This window comes from Gallus gallus, chromosome 1 (assembly GCF_016699485.2).
Source record: "Gallus gallus isolate bGalGal1 chromosome 1, bGalGal1.mat.broiler.GRCg7b, whole genome shotgun sequence".
Classification (NCBI taxonomy): Eukaryota; Metazoa; Chordata; class Aves; order Galliformes; family Phasianidae; genus Gallus; species Gallus gallus.
The window spans coordinates 67,262,070-67,282,862 of NC_052532.1; the positions used below are offsets into that span (position 1 = coordinate 67,262,070).

Genomic DNA, 20,793 nt, shown 5'->3' on the forward strand with positions numbered 1-20,793 from the left:
GACGGGCAGACTTTCACCTTAACTATTCCTCTCTACGTGCTCTGCTGGATTGCTGTTTTGGTTTTTCTCACATAGAATTAAATAACGCTGGAGATAGAACAGAAAAAAAAATCTTTGAAATAATAGGTAAGTAATCACTGCAGCAGAACCGTTGGCAACAGCCACAGTATTGAGATGCATAGAAAAATAACAGAAAAGTTAAAAAAAAGAAGGCCAAAAAGAGACTTGAGACACGTGCTTCAGTTTGTAGTACAGCACTGATCTGAAAAAGCCCTTCCATATCAATTGGATTAACTCCCCTACAAATATGCTGCAGTGAAACCTACTCTGCAGAAATACCTTTACGTAACAAAATGGAACTCACCCTGCCCAGTAACTGGTAAAAGATTATCCAGACATGGTTACAGATACAAAGGGCCAACTTGCAGGAACAGTAACAATTCTACAGGTTGGTTTTGTGTGTGTGTGTGTGTGTTGTTGTTTGTTTTTTCCTAGGACACGATCCGTACTAAGGAAATGCCTTTTTTTTCTCTAAGTTCACAAAAGGCGTTTGATAGAGGTGAACATGCACAGCTGGGAAGGAGTACAGAATGACTCTATTCACCGTTTCAGGCTTGCAGACAGATAGAAATTACTTCTGCTGTTAGAGTAAGGAAAACCAGGTCTCAGTTCCTGGCTGGGAGCGACGGCCCTTCGATTCAGGGAAGAGGTGACTACACGCACCAGCAACAGAGACGCCAACACGTGAGGCCGGGCCCTGCTCAGAGTGCAGAGCCAGCGTGGCCCACCAGAGGGCTCCACGTTAACCACGCGCTGTGCTGTGTCAGTGCCGCTTATGGCAGGCAATGAGAAGTAGGAGAAATAAGCTGCAAACTGCCAAACACGCGTGCACTTCATAGAATCATAGGATCACAGAATTGCTCAGGTTGGAAAAGACCTTAAAGATCATCAAGTCCAACCACAACCTAACCATACTACCCTAACTAACAACTCTGCTGAATCATGTCCCTGAGCACCACATCCAAACGGTTTTTAAACACATCCAGGGATGGTGACTCAACCACCTCCCTGGGGAGCCTATTCCACTGCTTAACAACCCTTTCTGTAAAGAAGTTCTTCCTTATATCCAACCTAAACTTACCGTGGTGCAACTTGAGGCCATTTCCCCTCGTCCTGCCACCTGTCACCAGTGAGAAGAGACCAAACCCACTCTGGCTGTAAGCACCTTTCAGATATTGGAAGAGAGCAATAAGGTCTCCCCTCAGCCTCCTTCTCCCCAGTCTAAACAGCCCCAGTTCCTTCAGCCTCTCCTCATAAGGCATATTCTCCAAGCCCTTCACAAGCCTTGCTGCTCTTCTTTGGACCTGCCCCAGCGTCTCAATGTCCTTTCTGTACTGAGGTGCCCAAAACTGAACACAGTGCTCGAGGTGGGGCCTCAGCAGAGCTGAATACAGGGGCATGGACTACTCCACTGCAGAGATGGGGCACTGAAGTTCTTGGAGAGAAAAGCAAACGGGGACAGAAGTTCACAATAACTATTTTTTATTACATTACAATAAATAGGAGCAGTACAGTTTGACCAAAAAAAAAAAAAAAAAAAGACCCAAAAAAAAAAAGACCAAACCCCCCCCCCCCAAAAAAAGACAAATTCCAGATCACCTCACAGCACGTACTCCTAAAAACATTACAAATTTTAAAACGAACAGAGGTTTTTTGTTTTGTTTTTTTTGTGTTTTTTTCCTTTTTTTTAAATGTAGTATCTGGTCTTACCAACATTCCTAGGTCACGCAACCAATGATGGAAAAAACTGGATCACACTGCATATGTTCCACATCAAATAAAGCACGATGTACAAAATGTGCATGTTTCAGTTTACACTATACAAAAATAGTTAAAATACATTCCAGGTAAACATATTACATTAAGAAGTCATTCTAGTAAGAAGTTGGCACTCAAGAGGAAAAAGCAGAAGTATTTTCAACATGAAAACACGAGACAGTGGAATAAAGAAATGTTAGGAAAGGTTTACCATCTATGTAGCTTTATGTAAACTCCAGACAAAATGATTGGTGTACAGTTTGATGGTCTTTGAAGGTAATCATTGTATTGCTTCACAGAATGAAGTGTAGAAGATTGTGTGTCTGTATTTACCCATTACAGGGATCTCATGCGGTGTGACTTCTTTTCCTCCTAAGTTAGGGCAGTGAGACTGGTTAAAATAACATTCAGCTCTGAGAAAACCAGTAATAACGTTGTTTATCAGCGTTACATAAAGCTACTGTAAGAAGGTGTTGCTCCCTGACGTATGGCAATGTAATGTATTAACGCAGTAAGTGATTCACATATTCATTTAGCAGTTACTGCCAGAAAGGATAGCATCCAGGTATGTCCTTTGAAAGCATTTCAAATAGGGAAAAGACAGAATAACTGAGATCAACTTGTGCAAGCTGCAATCCAACATGCTTCACCAAATCTCTACAAATATTAAGACAAAACTGCACAACAGTGGCAAGGATGGGTATTTCTCTCTCTCTCTCTCTTTTTTTTTCCCCTTTAAGTCAATTAGGGCTGGGATAGGGCAATTTTGTAAGAATTTAATTAGACTGGTAGCTACAGATCACACTGAAAAAACTTGTCTTATATCCATCTTGATAGTAGAGCTGTATCTATCCACGCTCGATTACTAAAGTATTTCTGCTAAATTTATTTCCCCTCACGGTTTTTAGTTAAATTAACATGAGAATTTTAAACCATCCCCAGTTTTGCATGCAGTGTGACTCAGTCACCAAAAATCTGAAGTCACCTTAAGCTTGCTGCTGTTAGCTCAGGGTATGCTATTTGTTATCTTCTTCATATACAATCAAGAGCCTCTACAGTGTGCAAATCATAGACTCATAGAATCAGAGAATGGCCTGGGTTGAAAAGGACCACAATGATCATGTAGTTTCAACCCCCTGCTATGTGCAGGGTCACCAACCACCAGACCAGGCTGCCCAGAGCCACATCCAGCCTGGCCTTGAATGCCTCCAGGGATGGGGCGTCCAAAATGTTTTTAGCCTTGGAAGCTGTAAAATGTTTTAGGACATTAAAAGTTTATATATATATTAAGGGCCAATAAGGAATACTGATACAAGTTACGTTCTCCTATTCTAATTTTTCAATTTTTTGGTCGTAATCTAAAATACATTTTACGCCGAGGCTGAAAAGATGGGGGTCGGTGGGGGCTGGGAGAGCAGTCCGTGAAGGCAGAGAAAGGCGCTCATTTGTTAACTTCTCAGGCACACGAAAGAACATGCAGCAACCCAGACAGTACACTTCCCCTGCCAGCTTTGCAGCTCTCCGCCTAACAGTCACTGCTGATTTTTGCTGTAGGAAGCAAAATGATGTGTTTCTGCAGTCGCACCTTTGACATCATCTAAATGGTCTAAGTTACACTGCTATACTCAAATGATACTGTGTAAATTTGCCACGTAATGGTTTAGTTATAGCTTAAGTTAGGGCAATGCTGCTATTCCCTGTTCCAAACTTCCAGAACTTAGCAGCCCGCTGTCCTGCACTATCCTCCTTCCTTCAGTGACTCCTGTTTTACTTTTGGTACGTGGAAGTCACGCTTTCCAATTCTGTTCTGCAGCTGATTGGGTACCGCTGTGCCTTATGGAACTGAGGCAACTACTACAGCCTAGCGTTGTAACCTCTGCGGGAAGACAACAGGAACCGGGTGCAGCACTGGAAACGCTGCCTCTTACTTTGGTGCAGAAGAGCTAGGCTACTTCAGTACCAAAAATGAAAGCTTCTGAAAAAATCCCACGTTAGTTCTGATCAGAAGGAAAAAAAAAAAAAAAGAAAAAGAAAAAGAAGCACAAGAGACTGAATCACAGAGAAAGACAACATTAAAATCCTGGTCTAGTTTCATGACAGTCTAGACATTGGAATGCCACTCGCCAACCATTTAACCTGTGCAACAAAACTAGCACTTCACAGACGTCACACAAACAACACTGAGTCTGGAAACCATGTTCTATGCTGAAGATTAGTGCAAATTCCACACCATTTTCATGGCATAGTGGATTTCCGAATTACTTGCATGAAGCAGCTAAGTTCAAGCTCATTCATTCACTGATTTGAGGTTACTAGAATTTACAATTCTGCTCCTATTTTTACATAAAATGGGCATGTGGAAACACTTCATGCCACCCAGGGGGAAAAAAAAGAAACCCAAGTGGTTTTAATTTGCTATGTAAGTTAGGATTCATTCTGATCTAATTCGTGTGATAAATTCTGGATCCACGTATGAAGTAACCTAAGAATTTGAATCAGCTTATCTATTAAGGCTTCCTAATATTTCCTGGAGACACCGAGGGTGAAATCCCGTCCTACTGAACAAAGCTACCTGAAGATTTACCAGTGGGGGCTCAGGAGAGCTAAGATTTCGCCTTGGTGTCTTCAGCCAGAAAAAGTTAAGTGAAAGTTTTAAAGCGATGCGTTAACAGGAAATCAATCTAATCGGAACGTTTACTTTTTCCATTGCCAGATGTGCATTAGTGTCTCTTTTTTTAATTTTTCTTTTTTTTAATAGAAAAAATATAGTATTTAAGGAGTGACTGAGACAAATTGCAGTGAAAAATTTCTTTTGTGAAAGTTTTTATCTTTACATTCAATAAAGTTGATCTGAAATGCTACAAGACTAGATGCCTAGAAGCAAAATCTACAGGAAGACTATAAAGGCTTCTGGTCTCTCTCTATTGCAGTCAGTCGAAATTAGAAGGAAGTCTGAAAATAAAGTCTTTGTCACTAACTGGTCCGTTTTCCCAACCAGATGTAAAAAATAAGAGAGTACAAATGAAGGGGGATGTTAGAACGTGTAGATCGTTTCATTGTTTTGTTTACGCACGGAACAGAAGTTCACAATCAGTAAGAAAAATAGGAAGTTAGCAACTGTGCATGCACCAAAGAGTCCTAAGACAGTTCTCAGGTTTTTGTTTTTTTTTTTTTCTCATTTGTTTTTATTTTTCTTCACAGGCATTGCTAGTTCAAGAACCAACACTCAAAGAATACTGGCACTTTAAGAGGAATGAAGTTTCCACTGTCATTTAAAACAAGCATTCAGGTAAAGCTAACAGGATCATGAAGCAGAAAGTAAAGTAATGCTAAAAACAAATGCTAATAATTTAGTGTAATGTACAAAAATTACTTCAGTACGTCTTAAGAATAAGGATACATTGTATTTACATAATTATACACTTTGTCTTTGTCTTCTTTTTCTTCTTTTTACCATCTTTGCTCATCTTCTCTTTGTGTTTTCTGATTTCTCGAACTAATGTATAGAAGGCATCATCAACACCCTAAAAAGACACACAGATACACACATTACGATCACTTCAACAGACTTGGCTGCCTGCTTATATACAGCCTCGTTTCATCTGAGCTGACCAGGTGAAGTGTTTTCAATCAGCAGCCTGCTCTGCAGGAGGCTGTCAGGAGAGGCTTTACAACACCCCAAGAGCAGGCTGTGGGCTGTAGGAGTTGCCAGGACACCAACACGCTCTTGAGCATCCCTGGATTTGGGGAATGGCCACGTTGAGAAAAACTGAGATGGTGGGGGGTCTGCAACTGTCTCCCGTTGCATGAGAAGGACACATCTGATGGCATCGCTGTGTGCAGCCCTGCAGGAGAGCAGCTCTAGGGAGCAGGTGGCCACTGTGTGAGCAGTTCCTCCTGCCTGCAGGCTGAGGATCAGCCACATTTAGATTACAAGGATGTATGGTACTACTGCTGGATTTCAGAATAAAGCTCTGAAGCATTTGTTAGCTCTGCTTATGCTTAAAAATCTATACATAGCCTTAAAATACAAACACAACAAGCAGGAATTTGGTACCAAAGAAATAGATATGACTCATCCACCTATTCGGGTCCTTTGTCAGGCACACTAATACAATAATTACCCCACAGGTTTCTTTAAAACTCTACATAAACAAATCATTCATATCTATCGTGTTGCAATGATCAGTTAACATGTGATAAATCATTCCATTCAACTTATGCAAACACACATGGAACACACTGTCTATAGTCTATAATATATCATGTATAGTCACTTCAAACCTCCACAGCTCCAGCAGTCAAGCTACAGACACAAAAGCTAATGTTTCTTCACATGGAATAGTTTCTCTACTTTTGGGGGGATAACTATAACTGACAAAATTTATTACTTTTGACCAGACACCCGTATGCCTGATGTGAGTCATAGTCAAGTGCAGTGTTACAGGCTATACTTTGCCATGACCTATTTATGTGCAGTAACTGCATAACGTTTACATATCACAGCAGCCAGCTGCACCAGCACACAACTGGGCTGAGAAATCCGGCCCTGCAGCCAGCAGACCTCCTGTCAGCTACCGTGCCCTCGAGCTGCCAATCACCACTCTTGGTTTGCTCCTGTGTGTATAAAGACTTACAAATAAGCGATATTAGATCAAAGTCCTTCATAGCCTAACCTCTAAAACTGGTAATAGATTTTTTGCAAGGTCTCAGAACATATAAAATACATGTGCAATTAAGTTGCTCTATATTTTAAAATATTTGCTAAAATGAAATTGATGTAGTGTACCTCGTAAGAAGTAGACATGGCTCTGTAAAAGGTGAAGTCTTTTGGGAATCAGAAAAGGTTGGCATTATTTCATAGAGAGGGACAGTATTTTACTTATAACTTGAGCCTTAGTGCACAAAGTGAACATTTAGCAAAGTTCATGCACAGAAATGATCTACAAGTAGTAATAGATCACAGTGTATGTTCTGCAGTTCTTATCCCATCCAGCCAAGAAGGAAAGTATGAAGAACCAGTCATAGAATCATAGAACGGCTTGGGTTGGAAGGGACCTCAAGGATCATTAAGCTACAACCCCCCTGCCACAGGCAGGGCCACCAACTTCCACATTTAAGTCTGGACCAGGCTGCCCAGGGCCCCATCCAACCTGGCCTTGAATACCTCCAGGGACAGGGCATCCACAACCTCTCTGGGCAGCCTGTGCCAGCACCTCACCAACAGAGTTTGTCACAACAGTCAACAACAAAGTTTCATTCTTGCAACATAAGAATGGTGTAAGAAGGACCTTTGCACAATACTCTTCTACAAGACTGTTCACATTTTGTTACAAAACCACCCTTCAGCACTTCAGGCTCATCACTACTATGTCAGAACATTCATTACAAGGGTAGTTGTTGGCTTTCAACAGCATCTTCAAGCAAGATGCGCTTAACAGAAATTGTCATTCAAGTCTTCAAATGAGCAATCTTCTCAAACTAGTTTCAAAAAACAGATAAAATACCCTATATATAAAGTAATACTGTGGCCCTTTAAGCATGTGACTTCAGAGTTAAGGCTAAAATCTTCTATTCCACCTAGTAAGGTGATAATCTCAAACACAGCACGTGTTGCAAAATACATGGGAATGACTTGGTTTTTGCCCTTGCATTTATACCTTTGCAGAACAAGCCTTTAAAGTTGTTAACTAGGTATTTACTAGTTTTGGTTCTGTCACAATTTATTCTAAACGTAAATGGTAAATATAACATAGAAAACATAGAATATTTGTGTCAGAAGTGGAGTTTTAAGAAAAACTGAGGTCCTTCACTTTTCAGTACGTGAATTAGATCTTAAAAATGCAATTAGAATACAAGTAGCGGGTACTCCACACTTACAGAAGGTCCCTGAAGACATTAGTACTACAAGATCAAGGGTGGTCAACTTTCCCAGTTACCTCTTTCAGCAGAGAGGGACCACATGCAGCTGACCTTCTTCCCCCTAACACTGGAGTTATTGTGTACAAACTTTTCAGAAAGCATGAGATGTACCAAATGAGTGCTTCAAATCCAGGCTCAGGATTAGAAACTCAAAATTCACAGAGTATGCTCAGAGCTATAGCACACACTGGAAGACAGAGGTTGAGAGCAGCTTGCTGCATATAGGACAGAGCTTGCTCCGGGCATTTGTTTTTCCAAAGGGCAACTAAGTGAAGGGAATAGAAAAATCAGAATGTTCCTGCAGAAATAGCTCAATCCTGGCTACAACTTCTCTTTGGAGCACTACAATTCTGTTATCTAGTGGCCATACACAAGTCTGGATGTCTGGTCATGTGGTTAAAGACATGCAGGAGACTTGGCAAGTAGCCCAAATCTGTCACCCTACACACCCTAAATTCTCAAGGAATTGGGATTCCTAAGGACTACAGCCCCAAATAGAGTCTTTTAAAATGTATTTGATACACACATGTAGAGTCCTGAGAAAAAGAAATTGTGTACAACTCTGTAGCGCTACAGAAAAAAATCATGAAATTAGTTTTAACTAAGAATGGGTAAGTTAATGAGCTTTCATAAACTGGATATTCCAAGAGGTACAAAAACATTCAGAACGAATTTGATAACCCATAGGCAAGAAAGGAAGATAAACACTGTGCAGTACTACGCGTTACAATGAGCAAGGCTCAAATACATTATTAGGTACTGCTCACCTTAGCTCATCTAATGCACTTTGGCCACAATAACCCCAGTTAATGCTACAGGCTTGGGGTAGAGTGGCTGGAAGACTGCGTAGAGGAAATGGACCTGGGGGTATTGACTGATGCTCGACTGAACATGAGCCAGCAGTGTGCCCAGGTGGCCAAGAAGGCCAATGGCATCCTGGCTTGTATCAGAAATAGTGTGGCCAGCAGGAACAGGGAAGTAATTATCCCCCTGTACTCAGCACTGGTGAGGCCGCACCTTGGGTACTGTGTCCAGTTTTGGGCCCCCCACTGTAAGAAAGACATCGAGGCCCTGGAGCGTGTCCAGAGGAGGGCAACAAAGGTGGTGAGGGGTCTGGAGCACAGGCCTTATGACATGCTCTTTGTATCTGTTGCAGTTTCCATGGAAATAAATTGGAGGCATGGCTTTCAAAGTGACCTACCTATCTGTTCCCTCAGATGTTGAAGGAAAAAAAAAAAAAACATCTTAAAATATGAAAGGATTCCTCCACTGAAATAAATCTATCCTCCTCCTGTTCTCCTCCCAGGAAAGGCCACAAAAAGGAAAACCAAACAGCATTGAAGTCCTTATATACAAAAGAAATTTTAGTTTGGGGTTTACAAATAAATGCTTCCCACACTCCTCTTTATCAGAATTAGTCCAGTGAGTTACTGTAAATAAGTCAAAAGAAATAAACTTTCCCATAGGAAGAGGGGCTCAGAGAACAAGGTCAATCCATTACCAAGGTGTAGGGCAGGGGCTTAGTAGTAACACTTAAAGACCCTAGCATGGAAATAAAAGACACTTCACATTGTGGCTACACACTAGCAGACAGCAAGAAATGGAAAAGCTGGCTTTGAGAATGCTATACTAAGGATGCTTAAGCAATTTTAATTCATATTACTCTCATCAAAAGCAGTCTTGCTAAGCTGCTTTTAGTTGTTTTCAAAATAACTACCAAAAAAAGGTTTTTTATTGGCACTGATTTGATTGCTACTTGGATGCAAAAGTTGTGTAGCTTCATTACTAGAGTTTCCAGTTTCCTGAGAAGGAAGCATTTGATACAAACAGTATCACAAAGCATCTTGTTTCTTTTTAGAAAACATCTAATGGTGCAGCTCAAAGCAGTCATTCAGCACTAAAAAGCTAAGACTATAATAGGCCTGAGCACATCTAAAAACTTAAGGAAGATTCTCTCCTCCTCCCCACTCCTTATTGAAGGAAATCTTCCCTCAGTTACAACAGTCTTCTTAAGGCTGTCAAACTCCTCTTACTTTCTGCAAGCTGTTCTACAGTGTGAAAAAACTGCTTTCCAATGAGTTTTTAAGCAATAGGAAACTCCACATCATCCTCCTGTTTGAACAGTCCGTTCGAGGAGTGACAGACCACGCTCTTACAGTAAGAGGCAAAGAATCAACTCGAGGAGCTATTGTGATGGTTTACTCAAACATCACTGGAAATGATTTAGACCAGCACTTCTCACACATGGCCAATTCCTCCCTCTCCCCCTTCTCTTTCTCTCAGTGCAGTGTATTGATTTAAAAAAATGATTATTTGTGAGAATCCTGCAACTGTTCTTTCCAGTTGTACTTCACACCATTGCCTTTTTCTCCCCTTTATAAAGGCCCCCAAAAAAGATAAATAAAATAATCAAGGAATCTCCTTCTGCACCTCAGAAGGACTGTAAGTCTTATAATCCTCTCCCCTCAGCTCATCAGCCTGAAGATGCACTCAACGTACAGCTTCTGTAGTATCTGCAATAAATCCATGTGTTAAAACATTTTCCTCCCAAATTCCTGAGGCACAAAGCAAAACCTCTGTTTTTACAGATTGAGAACTTGATCTGCGGTAAAGATTTTCTTTTAACCTATCCATCAAAAAAGAAACAGGAAAAACAAAGTAAATCTATAGGTGTTTGCTAGGAATGGTATTCAGGACTGCCATACTGAAATCTGAATGATATTATACATTAAATTATGTAATCAGTTAATCACAAAATGCCTGATTTGCAAAGTACTGTCGATCAGCGTTATTCAGCGAATGACTTGTGAAACTTACCCTATTACATTACAAAACTTACCCTGTCACATTACAAGGCATTTTTTAATTTTCATGCACCCTGGAGTCTTTTCTTCTTTGCTGATTTTTTTCACTCTGTACTGTCGAATCTCTCGCACCAATGTATAAAAAGCATCCTCCACTCTCTGCATTGTAAAACACAACTCCTTAAAAACTGCTTTGTTGACAATTTTGACATATTGGAACACCACGGCAGGGAAAAAATGCCAAAATTATGAGCTTTACTTGAGAGAAGTCTATGGATATCCAGATGGCCCACAGAAAGCCTTCGCTCATATGGAGTCCAGAGATGATAACCAAAGATCCCATCCATCAGAATACATGGAAAATTCTCTTCCAGTGCTGAAAACAGAGCTTCAGTTTCTGAATATTTTCACATAATTTTGTGGGTATGAATGTATTTTGCATACAAAAAGCCCTATGAGACTGGTAACTAGGGGACACTTACTAGCTAGCCAACTATTTTCCCTTCTTAGCCAAAGCCAGAACCTGCCGCTGTTTGGGCTGGCGAAGAAAAGTAAGCTTGTTTATCTTCTGCTCTCCAAATAAGTACTTGCTTTGCAAAATCTGTGCAACAGACTACTGAAGTATAGAAAAGTTCATAGGAGTTCATAAAGAAATAAATTCCCTTAAGAATACTAGATTTCAGACAATATTGTTTTTAGAGCTTTTTTAGGGAGCAAGGATTATGCTACTAGGTTTAGGAGAATGGGTTTCTGAGTCACGGCAAAATGCTTTCTAAGAAGTGTCTCAATGGTATTTCAGAATAACTTTCCAATGTAAATACTGTAATAAGAGAAGTTATTCTTCCATGCTGACAAGGCAACAAGTTCATTACTGATGACGACTAAAAGCTTGGTTGACATGCACATATAAGGCACACTTGAGCTCTCCTCTAAGGGTCAGTCAGGCCCTGTGGCAGCACTACATCCATACAGACTGTGACCTGCTGCTGCTCATGTCTTCCTCTGGCCACGGACAGCAGCTCAAGCATACCAGGGCCAACACAGCAGCATTTCACCCTCTGGTCTCACACCCTACCTCTCCACAGCTATGCCTTTACGCCACTTCGAGATAAGGATACCATAAGCATTTAAAGAAAAAATAATGAGTATCGGTACATTTCAGCAAATAGAAAAGTACAGCACCATCATTAAGCTGGTGGTAACGTTTAGCTACAGCTTTTAAAGGAGATGCAAATCTCTCCTCAGTCGATCTCATGGCTTGTCTCTTCAGTCAGATCAACACTGTTGTTAATTTAACACAAGCTCATTATTTGGAAATAAAAGTGGAAGAGACTGAACATCAAGAACACAGATTAATTTAAACCCCAGAACTTCAGTATTACTCAAAGACAAAATCTGAGCTTCTATATGGCAGATTATCATTAAGTTACTCTCCTGCTCATCTTTTTGTTGTGCACCCAATAACAAAAACAGCTAACATTCACTGCTACAGTTAGTGGATCACTTTGCATGAACCACACCACGGGCTATCTTATTTAAGACTGCTGCTTATCTGTGAGTTCTTCTGAACTTCAGCCATCTGAATTTAAAGACTGAATGAATTTATTTCTTGGGTGATACCTGTTACACAAAATGTGTCCAGTAAGCACATAGTGAAGTACTGACGAGTTGATAGATCTTCTTAGGTTCCAGGTCTTGAAAAATTTAAAGGAGCCATTACGAACATCAAAACTCAAGTAAAGCTCATACTTTTATGTTCTCCTAGAAGGCATGGAAACTTATTCCTGAGGAGGAAAGACTCAATATTGATCAGCTGCAACGTGCCAAAGCACAGGCTGTACGAGAATCAACGCTTTGCAAATCTACTGTCTTGCAGTAGAAATACATAATTTGATTATGAATAATTAGGTAACAGTTCTTCACTCTAAGTTTATTGCCACTTCCCCATCACCAACAGGAGCCGTGATTTGCTTTAGCAACGCAGAGAGAGGCAGAGAGACAGAGTGAAAAAAGAAATTGCGACTACTGCCACCATCAAGAGCAGTCTTATGAATGCTGTTGAGGGAAATTATTCTGAAAACAAATGCATACAAAGAAACACATTTGCTAATTTCATTAGGTGACATTTTTTAGAGAGCCAGGTGCCATGCTCTTATAAACGTAAGTCATTTGAATCCCGAATTCCTTTAAGAGTTTTCAATATTATTTCCTTAAATAAGCCTGGTTTACACATCTAAAATGTAATCAACCAGCCAACAGAAATGGAAGCAAAAAATATCCTTTGGCAGAGCTTAGATTCTGAACAACGTGAAGAACCCATGATCTCAGTGGCAATGTTTTCAACGTGCCTCTGGCTTAGAAGGTAGCCAGACAGTCAACTGAAAGTTGTACAACTCAGGTAAATGGCACAGTAACAAACACCAGATCTAGCCCTTGGTCAGGATAAGTCCGCCCTCCTCTCTCACTTCCATGACTGGGGACTACGCGCTATGTGCACAGGGAAGAATTTAAAATTAAAGGTTGTGTCAGACAGAGAGAAGTAAGAACAGCTATAAAAATAAACCCTGACAATTCATACTCTTCTGCACAAGGACTGTGAAAGGCTAACTGATGCAACACATGCTATAAAACCACCAGTATAGACACTGGTTTACATATGAAAATAGCGATAGTGCTACTTATAAAAGTTACGTTATATTCACTTTAGCCAGTGGTCTAGCTAAAAAGAAAGAACACCCTATTAACCACAACCAGTTATCTACAGCCCTATACCCAAGCTGTAGGATCCACTAAGTTAATAGTTTACTGCTCAACTTGATAATTTATATGAAAAAAAATCACGAGGATTTGGGTAACAACGTGACTTTTATGCAGTAAGGTTAAGTTTATATCTTCGTGGCCAGTCAGAATGAAATAAAAACAAATACATTAACTTTTAAAACACTTTCATTTCAGCATTATTCCCTTTCCTGCTTCTGTCCCTGTTTATCAATTATATAAAATTTTAAACAAAATCAGGATTAGTTGGAAGAGACACAAGATTATGCCTGAGCACGCTGCACTGTCTTTTAAAAGATGGATCTTGGCAATCAAAACAGAATAGACAGGTAACTCCTCTGCAGTTTCACCTCCCTTACTTCCTCGGTCTCAAGCCCTTTTGCTTCTTGTTGGTATTTAGCAAAGCCGGGGCACAGGGACTGGCAAAAGCAAGTGGGCAGCAGGGAGCCCTCCAGCAGGGCATTAGTGCCAGCAGCTGCACGAATGGAAGAGTAAGAAGGTTCCTGCTGCTGAATAATCTGCTTGGGCCTTATATAGACCCACAAAGTTACTAGGCCTTCAGCTACACTTGCCCATGGCGCAACTTCTTCATATAGCCACAGAAAGGATCAGATGTATAGACATCTCTTTCTCTCTCTCTCTCTCTGTATACATTTATACTTATCTCTTTTTTACACCAAGGACTGAATTCTGCCTACTAGAAATATATTCTATGGGCCACATCCAGGTCATAAAATGATTTGAATCCTGCACACCCCCACTTCAGAGAGTTACTTTGGAAGAAGGTATATGTACATATATGTATTTTATATCAGTTAATGTGACTTAGAAGTCATAATACACACATTATATATACAAAAAATATATTTAGATGAGCAGGCTGTACTTAAAGATCAGGTTCTTCTTTCAATTCTGTTCCATCTTACTATTTTAATAATGCTGCATCATTAGGAGCTTTAATGCCATGTGAAATAAGTATATCTAATGGTTCAACTTCTGAGAATGTTACCTTCTAAAAGAGACCAGTAGGTATCTCCACCATGAAATCTAAGACTTTTTGGGGGACTACTCATCTGCAGAGGTTGTAAAGATCACCTTTGAAAAACCAAAGGCCAGCCCCCTTCTATAATATTTCAGTTGATGCCTCTAGAAGTATGAAGTCAGATTAAAAAACCACCAAGAAACAAGTTGTAGCCGTTCATACACGAGTCATCCATTGTCCAGTGAAAAGTACAAAGCTCCCTCAGACCCTTTAGAGTCATACCTGGGTTAAAGAGAAACAAAGCTGATTCTACTTTGCATAACTGAAGTCCAGAAAATTGAACAGGAATGGCAATTTGTGAATGTGAAATTTTTCACTAGGTAGACTAGGTAGGCTTGTAGGAATAACCTGAAGACTGAGGCCTCTTTGAACATTACATCATTTTCATCAATCGGCTTTCATTAGAGGATTTGAGTATTGCCTAAACAACGCCTGACACTATATAGCAGGCTGAACAAAGTAACATCTAGATGCTAGTACAAAATTTGTATTTCAAACCTCAAATGCAATTTCAGAGTTCTTCCTTTTTATCCTAACATCTCAATGACGGCCACTAATGCAGGAGCTTCTAAGCACCGTAATTATTCAGACCATTTATATGCCACACTCTTTCTTGCGCCTCATGGATCATCAGCTATTGAAGTTCTGTAACTCTATTTTACTTACTCTACCTGACAAGAGTTTACAGGCTCTTCCTTATTGCCTGAAGTTAGAATTCCATTGAATCCTCAGCAAAGTTTCAGTAATCAGTCCAGGTCTCAACTTGTCAGAAACTTGGGTAGGTGCAGCATATTTGCACTAATAAAATAGTCATTCCTTTTAATCTAGAAGTAATTTATATAGTGTTTATGAAGAAGTTCTGTCAAGTGATGCAGCTCCATCTCTTCAGCAGATGCACGACATTACTCAAATTGCAGCACTCTGCCCTTATTTGCCTTTTTCTACCACACCTAAGTACCGATCCAGAGCTCACATGCAATACTTCTGAAGAGGCAGAGAGTACAACTTATTTGGCCACTCAGACCTGCTGTAATTCTGTACTGAGTGTAAGTCCCTGTTCGCCTGCAAAAAACATCAAACCTCAACACAAGCCAACTATTTTTTTTAAAAAAAAAGGATAGTTTCTTAAGTACAGAACTAGTTTCATTTATACTGTATGGCTTATCTTCTCTTGAGTACAGATATACCACCACCTGCATCTTTGTCCCAGAGAAGAGTTACGGAAACAATGAAAGAGCCCTAACACTGTCTCTTCCACCTACAGCAGCAGAATACAATAAACAAATGTGTGCTCTAAAGCTTTAGAAGGCTATCACTTGACATCATAGAAATCATGGAATGACTTACGGACCTTAAAGTCCACCTAATTCCACTCCCTGCCATGGTCAGGACTGCACCCAACAGCTCAGGTTGCCCAGAGCCCCATCCAACCTGGCCCTGAACACCTCCAGGGCTTGGGCATCCACAGCTTCCCAGGGCAGGCTGTGCCCCAGCATCTCACCACCCTCTAAGTCAAGAATAGTAAAAGAATTTCCTCCTCATATCTAATATCTAAACCATCTGCAGCTTCAAAAAAGACTTATGGTCAATCGCTTACTTATAAAAAGGTATATGAAGCATGTTCCACTAGTGTTAAACACCTTAAAAGATTCTTTCTTTCATTATTGAGGGAAAGGCTTAGAATAAACTAGTGTGTTGTCTGCTTAATCCTCTCGCAGACAAGAAAAAACAAACATTTTACCTCTAAACAGGGGTACTTTTTACTGTAATAAAGCCTAGCATAATAAGAATTCTGCAAGTGGCAGTGGAGAGTACCAGCAAACCAGGTCTCATTCTTTCAGTTTGTGCAACAGAAGCAAATCACAAATGAAGAAACAATTATCAGTAGTCAGAGAGCTGACAGAAAGAAAAGACACCACAAGAATTTCTACTCTGAAGAAACACATCCATTGCTGTAGCCAAGCAATTGGTAATGCTCAGAATGATTAACTTGATGAAAACTGAGCTGAGAGCGCTACATTGTGATTCGGTAAGTTGTGAGCTTTACCTGTCTTGTCTTTGCTGATGTTTCAATAAAAGGAATTCCATAACTTCTTGCTAAATCCTGAGCTTGTTTTGTATCTACTGTTCTGGAAGGCAAATCACATTTGTTTCCTACTAGCACCATTGGGACATCTTCAGAGTCTTTAACTCTCTTTATTTGTTCCCTAAAGGAAAGAAAAAAAGACTTTATTTAATAGATATTAATAGATTATATGGTAGATTATAAAACACTAAAACAAATTAAGTTATGGCATTTCAACATCACTCCTTATGTTAATTCAATGCACATTCACTATTAGAAGCTACTAAAAAATAAATACATTGATCAAGTCCTATCACCATCAAGTTTATTACTTTACTCTTAAAAGGTTGGCACGTTGCAGCAAATGTTTCTATCAGCACTGCTCAGGAAGCCGAACTGCCACAGCTTCTCATGTCACTACACAGGAATCTTCCCCAAAAACAACAGTTAATGTCACCTCTGGTATAAATCTTAGTACCCATCTCCCATACTTCGCACTCACAATACCCAGTTCATTTGCTGAGATAAAACAGTCCAAGCCCTCTGCCTGTACTGTGTTTTTCAGTCTAGGTCAGCATTATAAACTCTGCACTTAGATAAAGGGATTTTAAACTCCGAAGGCCATTGGTCTGGTTCTCTGAGAAATCTGGTACGGAGTCTTTTCAAAGACCAGCTAAAAATGTTTTTATAATACCATTTAGATGTACCCGTGAAGAACCTCAAATAACAATCATTTATTTCTTCTTTTCTTTCCTTGCTTTCTTAAATAATCTGTAAGTCTTCTCCTTAAGTAATATTGTCATTGTTTTCAGTTGTTTATTTAGAAATATTCAGCTTCAGTCGGCAAAGTCATCCACAGGTGTGTGAATGCACAGGAGGAGCTCCTGCATTCAACTCATAGTGACGAGTTAAAACACAGGAGGCCTTCCTGTGCAAGCCTACAAACATTTCTTTACTAAAAACTTTAAAAGCAAAACTTCACACTCCTTTTTGCCTTACGTCAACACCTTACCATTTCCTTCCTCCTCTGCGGGCAGAGGAAACTCCTTTCTAATTATCTGGTTAGACAATGAAGAGAGACGTAGGGTGTTTTTCTGGGAGCATGAGAGATTTTAAATTTGTCATCTCCACTTGAGAACTCTAATCTATTCCACCTTTATTAAGAAGGCATCACATTCTTCACTTACTACATTTTAGATGTTACAGTGAAAGGTAGTCAAAGGCTGACTAGCTCAATTTCAGTTTGGAAAAGCAACAGCCCTGAAACAAAGTCTGTGCAGAACTCTCCTGATCCCACAGTTGCTACAGGAAGATAAGTCAGCAGTAAACTCTTCTCGTAGCTAGGAATCTATCAATTTAGCTACTCAAATCAACACCACACTACCAAACAAGCTGAAATGCTAGCATACAGGAAAAATAAAGCTATGCAATCCAGACAGCTACAGCTCCTCACTATGATTACCTTGAATTGTCATGGTATTCCACCTGAAGTGAAGAACAGCAACTTTAATTGGTTACAAAATGGGCAACTTCAGTTTAAAAGTAAATGCTGAATTTGTGGTTATTACTTACAGCAAGTCACTCCTGTGCTATAGGAGCGCAGGATAGCAACATAAACTCGACAGCATTTAAATATCTAACTTGGAATAGCTTAACTTATGCATTTGGGACCAACCTTAAACTGATGCTGCTAAAAATCAGTGATCTTTGGTGGGATTTGCCTTCTAACACAACTCCCAAGGAGAATTCAACGTAATATGAAGCTACAAAACTGTAACTGTCCTGGTACTGGTAACAGAAGTAGAGACTGCTTCTCCATTTTAGTGCAGCTGACATCAAGCAAGCACGAGTTTCAATTTTTAACTAACTCAATCAGCCATCATCCTGGATGTGAAGTTTCATATGGGTATCCTTTTTACTTTCTTTAAGGTGTCAGAGTCCACATTACCATTCAGGTACCCATTTAGGTACCCTTGCATGGGTCTTTTCCTCCTCTTCCCCCAAGGAAGGAAGGCTAACAATGTATTGTCTGTAAAATTTAAACTGTGTAAGCTTTGCATCTTTAACCCACAATTTTATTTATGGAATAAGCAGAGTTTACCTTCAGATGATTTCTTACTGTATGAATAATATCTACTAAGGCAGTCACACTCATTCATAACAGAAGAGCTTTCAAATACATTGCCTACTTAACTCCAGAATGAAACAACAGATTTTCAATTACCAAAAATTACAGACTTACAAATGGACAAGTAAATTGCAGTGTTGCTAATTTGCAAATTTCCCTTTAAGTGCTATTTCATGAGAGGTCAATTCATTATCCAGTGTAAAAGCAAGCAACCCACGCAGCTAATACAAGAGTTAGTCATTTATCTTTCAGCATACACACCTATAATGGTGAATATCTTCAAAAGATTTTGTATTGTTTATAGCAAAAACACACAGAAAGCCTTCTCCTGTTCTCATATATTGGTCCCTCATTGCACTATATTCTTCTTGACCTGCTGTATCAAGAATATCCAAGAGACAGGTTTCCCCATCAATTACTACTTGCTTTCTGTAGGAATCCTAAAGAAGAGAAAAAAAAAACATGGTTAAATATGAGCAAAGCTTTTAAGCACAGATAGCTCAAAAGATATTAAAGTTGTTTACTGGCAGTTGATCATAACTGAAAACACTTATAATCCAATTTTACAGATAGGCAAATGCCAGCATAAGAACATCGGTAGTCCATGTTTATGCTCAGACATTAATCCAGAAATGGAAATACCACTGGAAGGACACGTTCTGATCTGCATTCTGCATCTTCAGCAAGTAGCACGGCATGAGTATGCACGTGTGCACATACACGCAGCACTCTTATTTCTCATTTTGTACAAAGGGACAAAAAGCACAAATTGGATCCAGATCAAAAGCCTCTCCCTTTGTTCATACGAGAATTGAAGAAAGCTGTAATCCTGATTTTAGAAGATTTAACTATAAGCTTACTCAATTTACAAAACAAAGTAAGTGAAATGTGACCTTCATTCTATGGGTGTTAATAAAACCATCACGCCACAACAAGGTACAAAATAATAAAATAGAAAGAGTTCACAAGCAGAACAACTACTCCAAAAACCTATGCCTCTGAAAGGGAAGTAAGGCATAAGAAGCCTTCAGAGTTTGAGACCGAAAAAGCTGTTTTGTACCCCTAAGCAGCTGCATATAACATTTGTTATTAAATTACCAAAGTTTAGTAAATACATTTGAAGTTCAAGTTTTTCAGACAAGACAGAGCAACACAAAGCACAAAGTCAGACAATAGCCCCGATAGGCTCCGAGAGATGCTGGAACAAATTATTTCAACACTATCAACTCAAAGTTTTCGGGTCACTGACTCAAGTAGCTAAAATCTGTACAGAGTCCCAAGCAGCTAAAAGTAATGCTTATTTACAGGCCTTTTGGTGCTAGGCTTCTTTAAGCACACAGTTTTAGCAATAACGAGAGCACGTGAGTGTTATTTTTTCATCCAAAGCTCTATTTTCTATAAGCTCTCTCTATTATAATAAGACCACGTCAATAAACTTTAAAAATGCCACTGAGTACCACAAATTATTCTCAGTAAACAATACTCGTAGCAAATAAAAGGTGTCAAGAGGAAATCATGGCATAACCTTTCAGATCCTTTAGCTAGAGATTAACATAATATTGCTTGTGTTCTTGTTATATAAGCAGGATCTTTGTAAGACTCGACAAAAAACAAACCCAAGCTACTGTGAGAGGAGCTGAAGCTGCAATTCTAGGCAACTCCAAGATGAATTCTGCATGACCTTCCTTCTTTTGCATCAATTTTAAGCGCTATACACTGTGCACTTGATCAACTCGGTGGTTTGGTTTGTTTTTTAAAGCAGAAGCTTGTTATTTCTTGTTGCTAATCCTAAAAACAAGCAGAAGACAGCTGTACAGAATCAGAACTTTCAAGTAAACAAATGCTGGGCTATTATTTATCTCGAGTCTGGGTACCATTCAACAGCATCAGGTAAAACGACATTGACTTCTTACCCTTAAGATACAAGTTCAGCTCCAGCGTGATTCTGGAAGTATTCATGTCACAGAAGTGCAAATGCAGCGTTCAAGTAAGTAGTAGGCAGCCTTAGAAATATAAAAGCTGGGAGAAATACACGAGCTCCAGTGTATTTTAGAAGAAGGTTAACATTCCATCTCAGCGCTTAAATGAGAAGGAAGAAAGCCTGCCCATCTTTATCCCAATTCACTCCAATTCAACCGGAGATCTCCGGCATCCTATCAACTGTATCACAGTTCAGCAATGTATGAACAGAACTTCTGGCATTGCAACAGTCATAAGAAGCCTATTGTGTTTTCTT

At 39.6% G+C, this 20,793-nt stretch overlaps 1 protein-coding gene and 1 long non-coding RNA gene across 7 annotated transcripts in view; one reads left to right on the plus strand and one right to left on the minus strand.

Moving 5' to 3' along the window:
• Positions 1 to 5,807, plus strand: LOC121109058. Its single transcript, XR_006932168.1, has 3 exons — positions 1 to 448; positions 537 to 5,107; positions 5,326 to 5,807. It is a non-coding gene; the product is annotated as an uncharacterized LOC121109058 (long non-coding RNA).
• KRAS (KRAS proto-oncogene, GTPase) overlaps positions 4,698 to 20,793 on the minus strand; it is a 21,812-nt gene continuing 5,716 nt past the window's right edge. For 2 of the 6 annotated variants that reach the window (XM_015290247.4, XM_015290254.4), the window contains exons 3-6: positions 18,819 to 18,997; positions 16,412 to 16,571; positions 10,580 to 10,703; positions 5,266 to 5,342 (exon numbers count right to left, since the gene is read on the minus strand). In XM_015290247.4, coding sequence (XP_015145733.1) covers positions 10,584 to 10,703; positions 16,412 to 16,571; positions 18,819 to 18,997 — 459 coding nt within the window. In that variant the 3' untranslated portion in view covers positions 5,266 to 5,342; positions 10,580 to 10,583. 6 annotated transcript variants of the gene reach the window in all.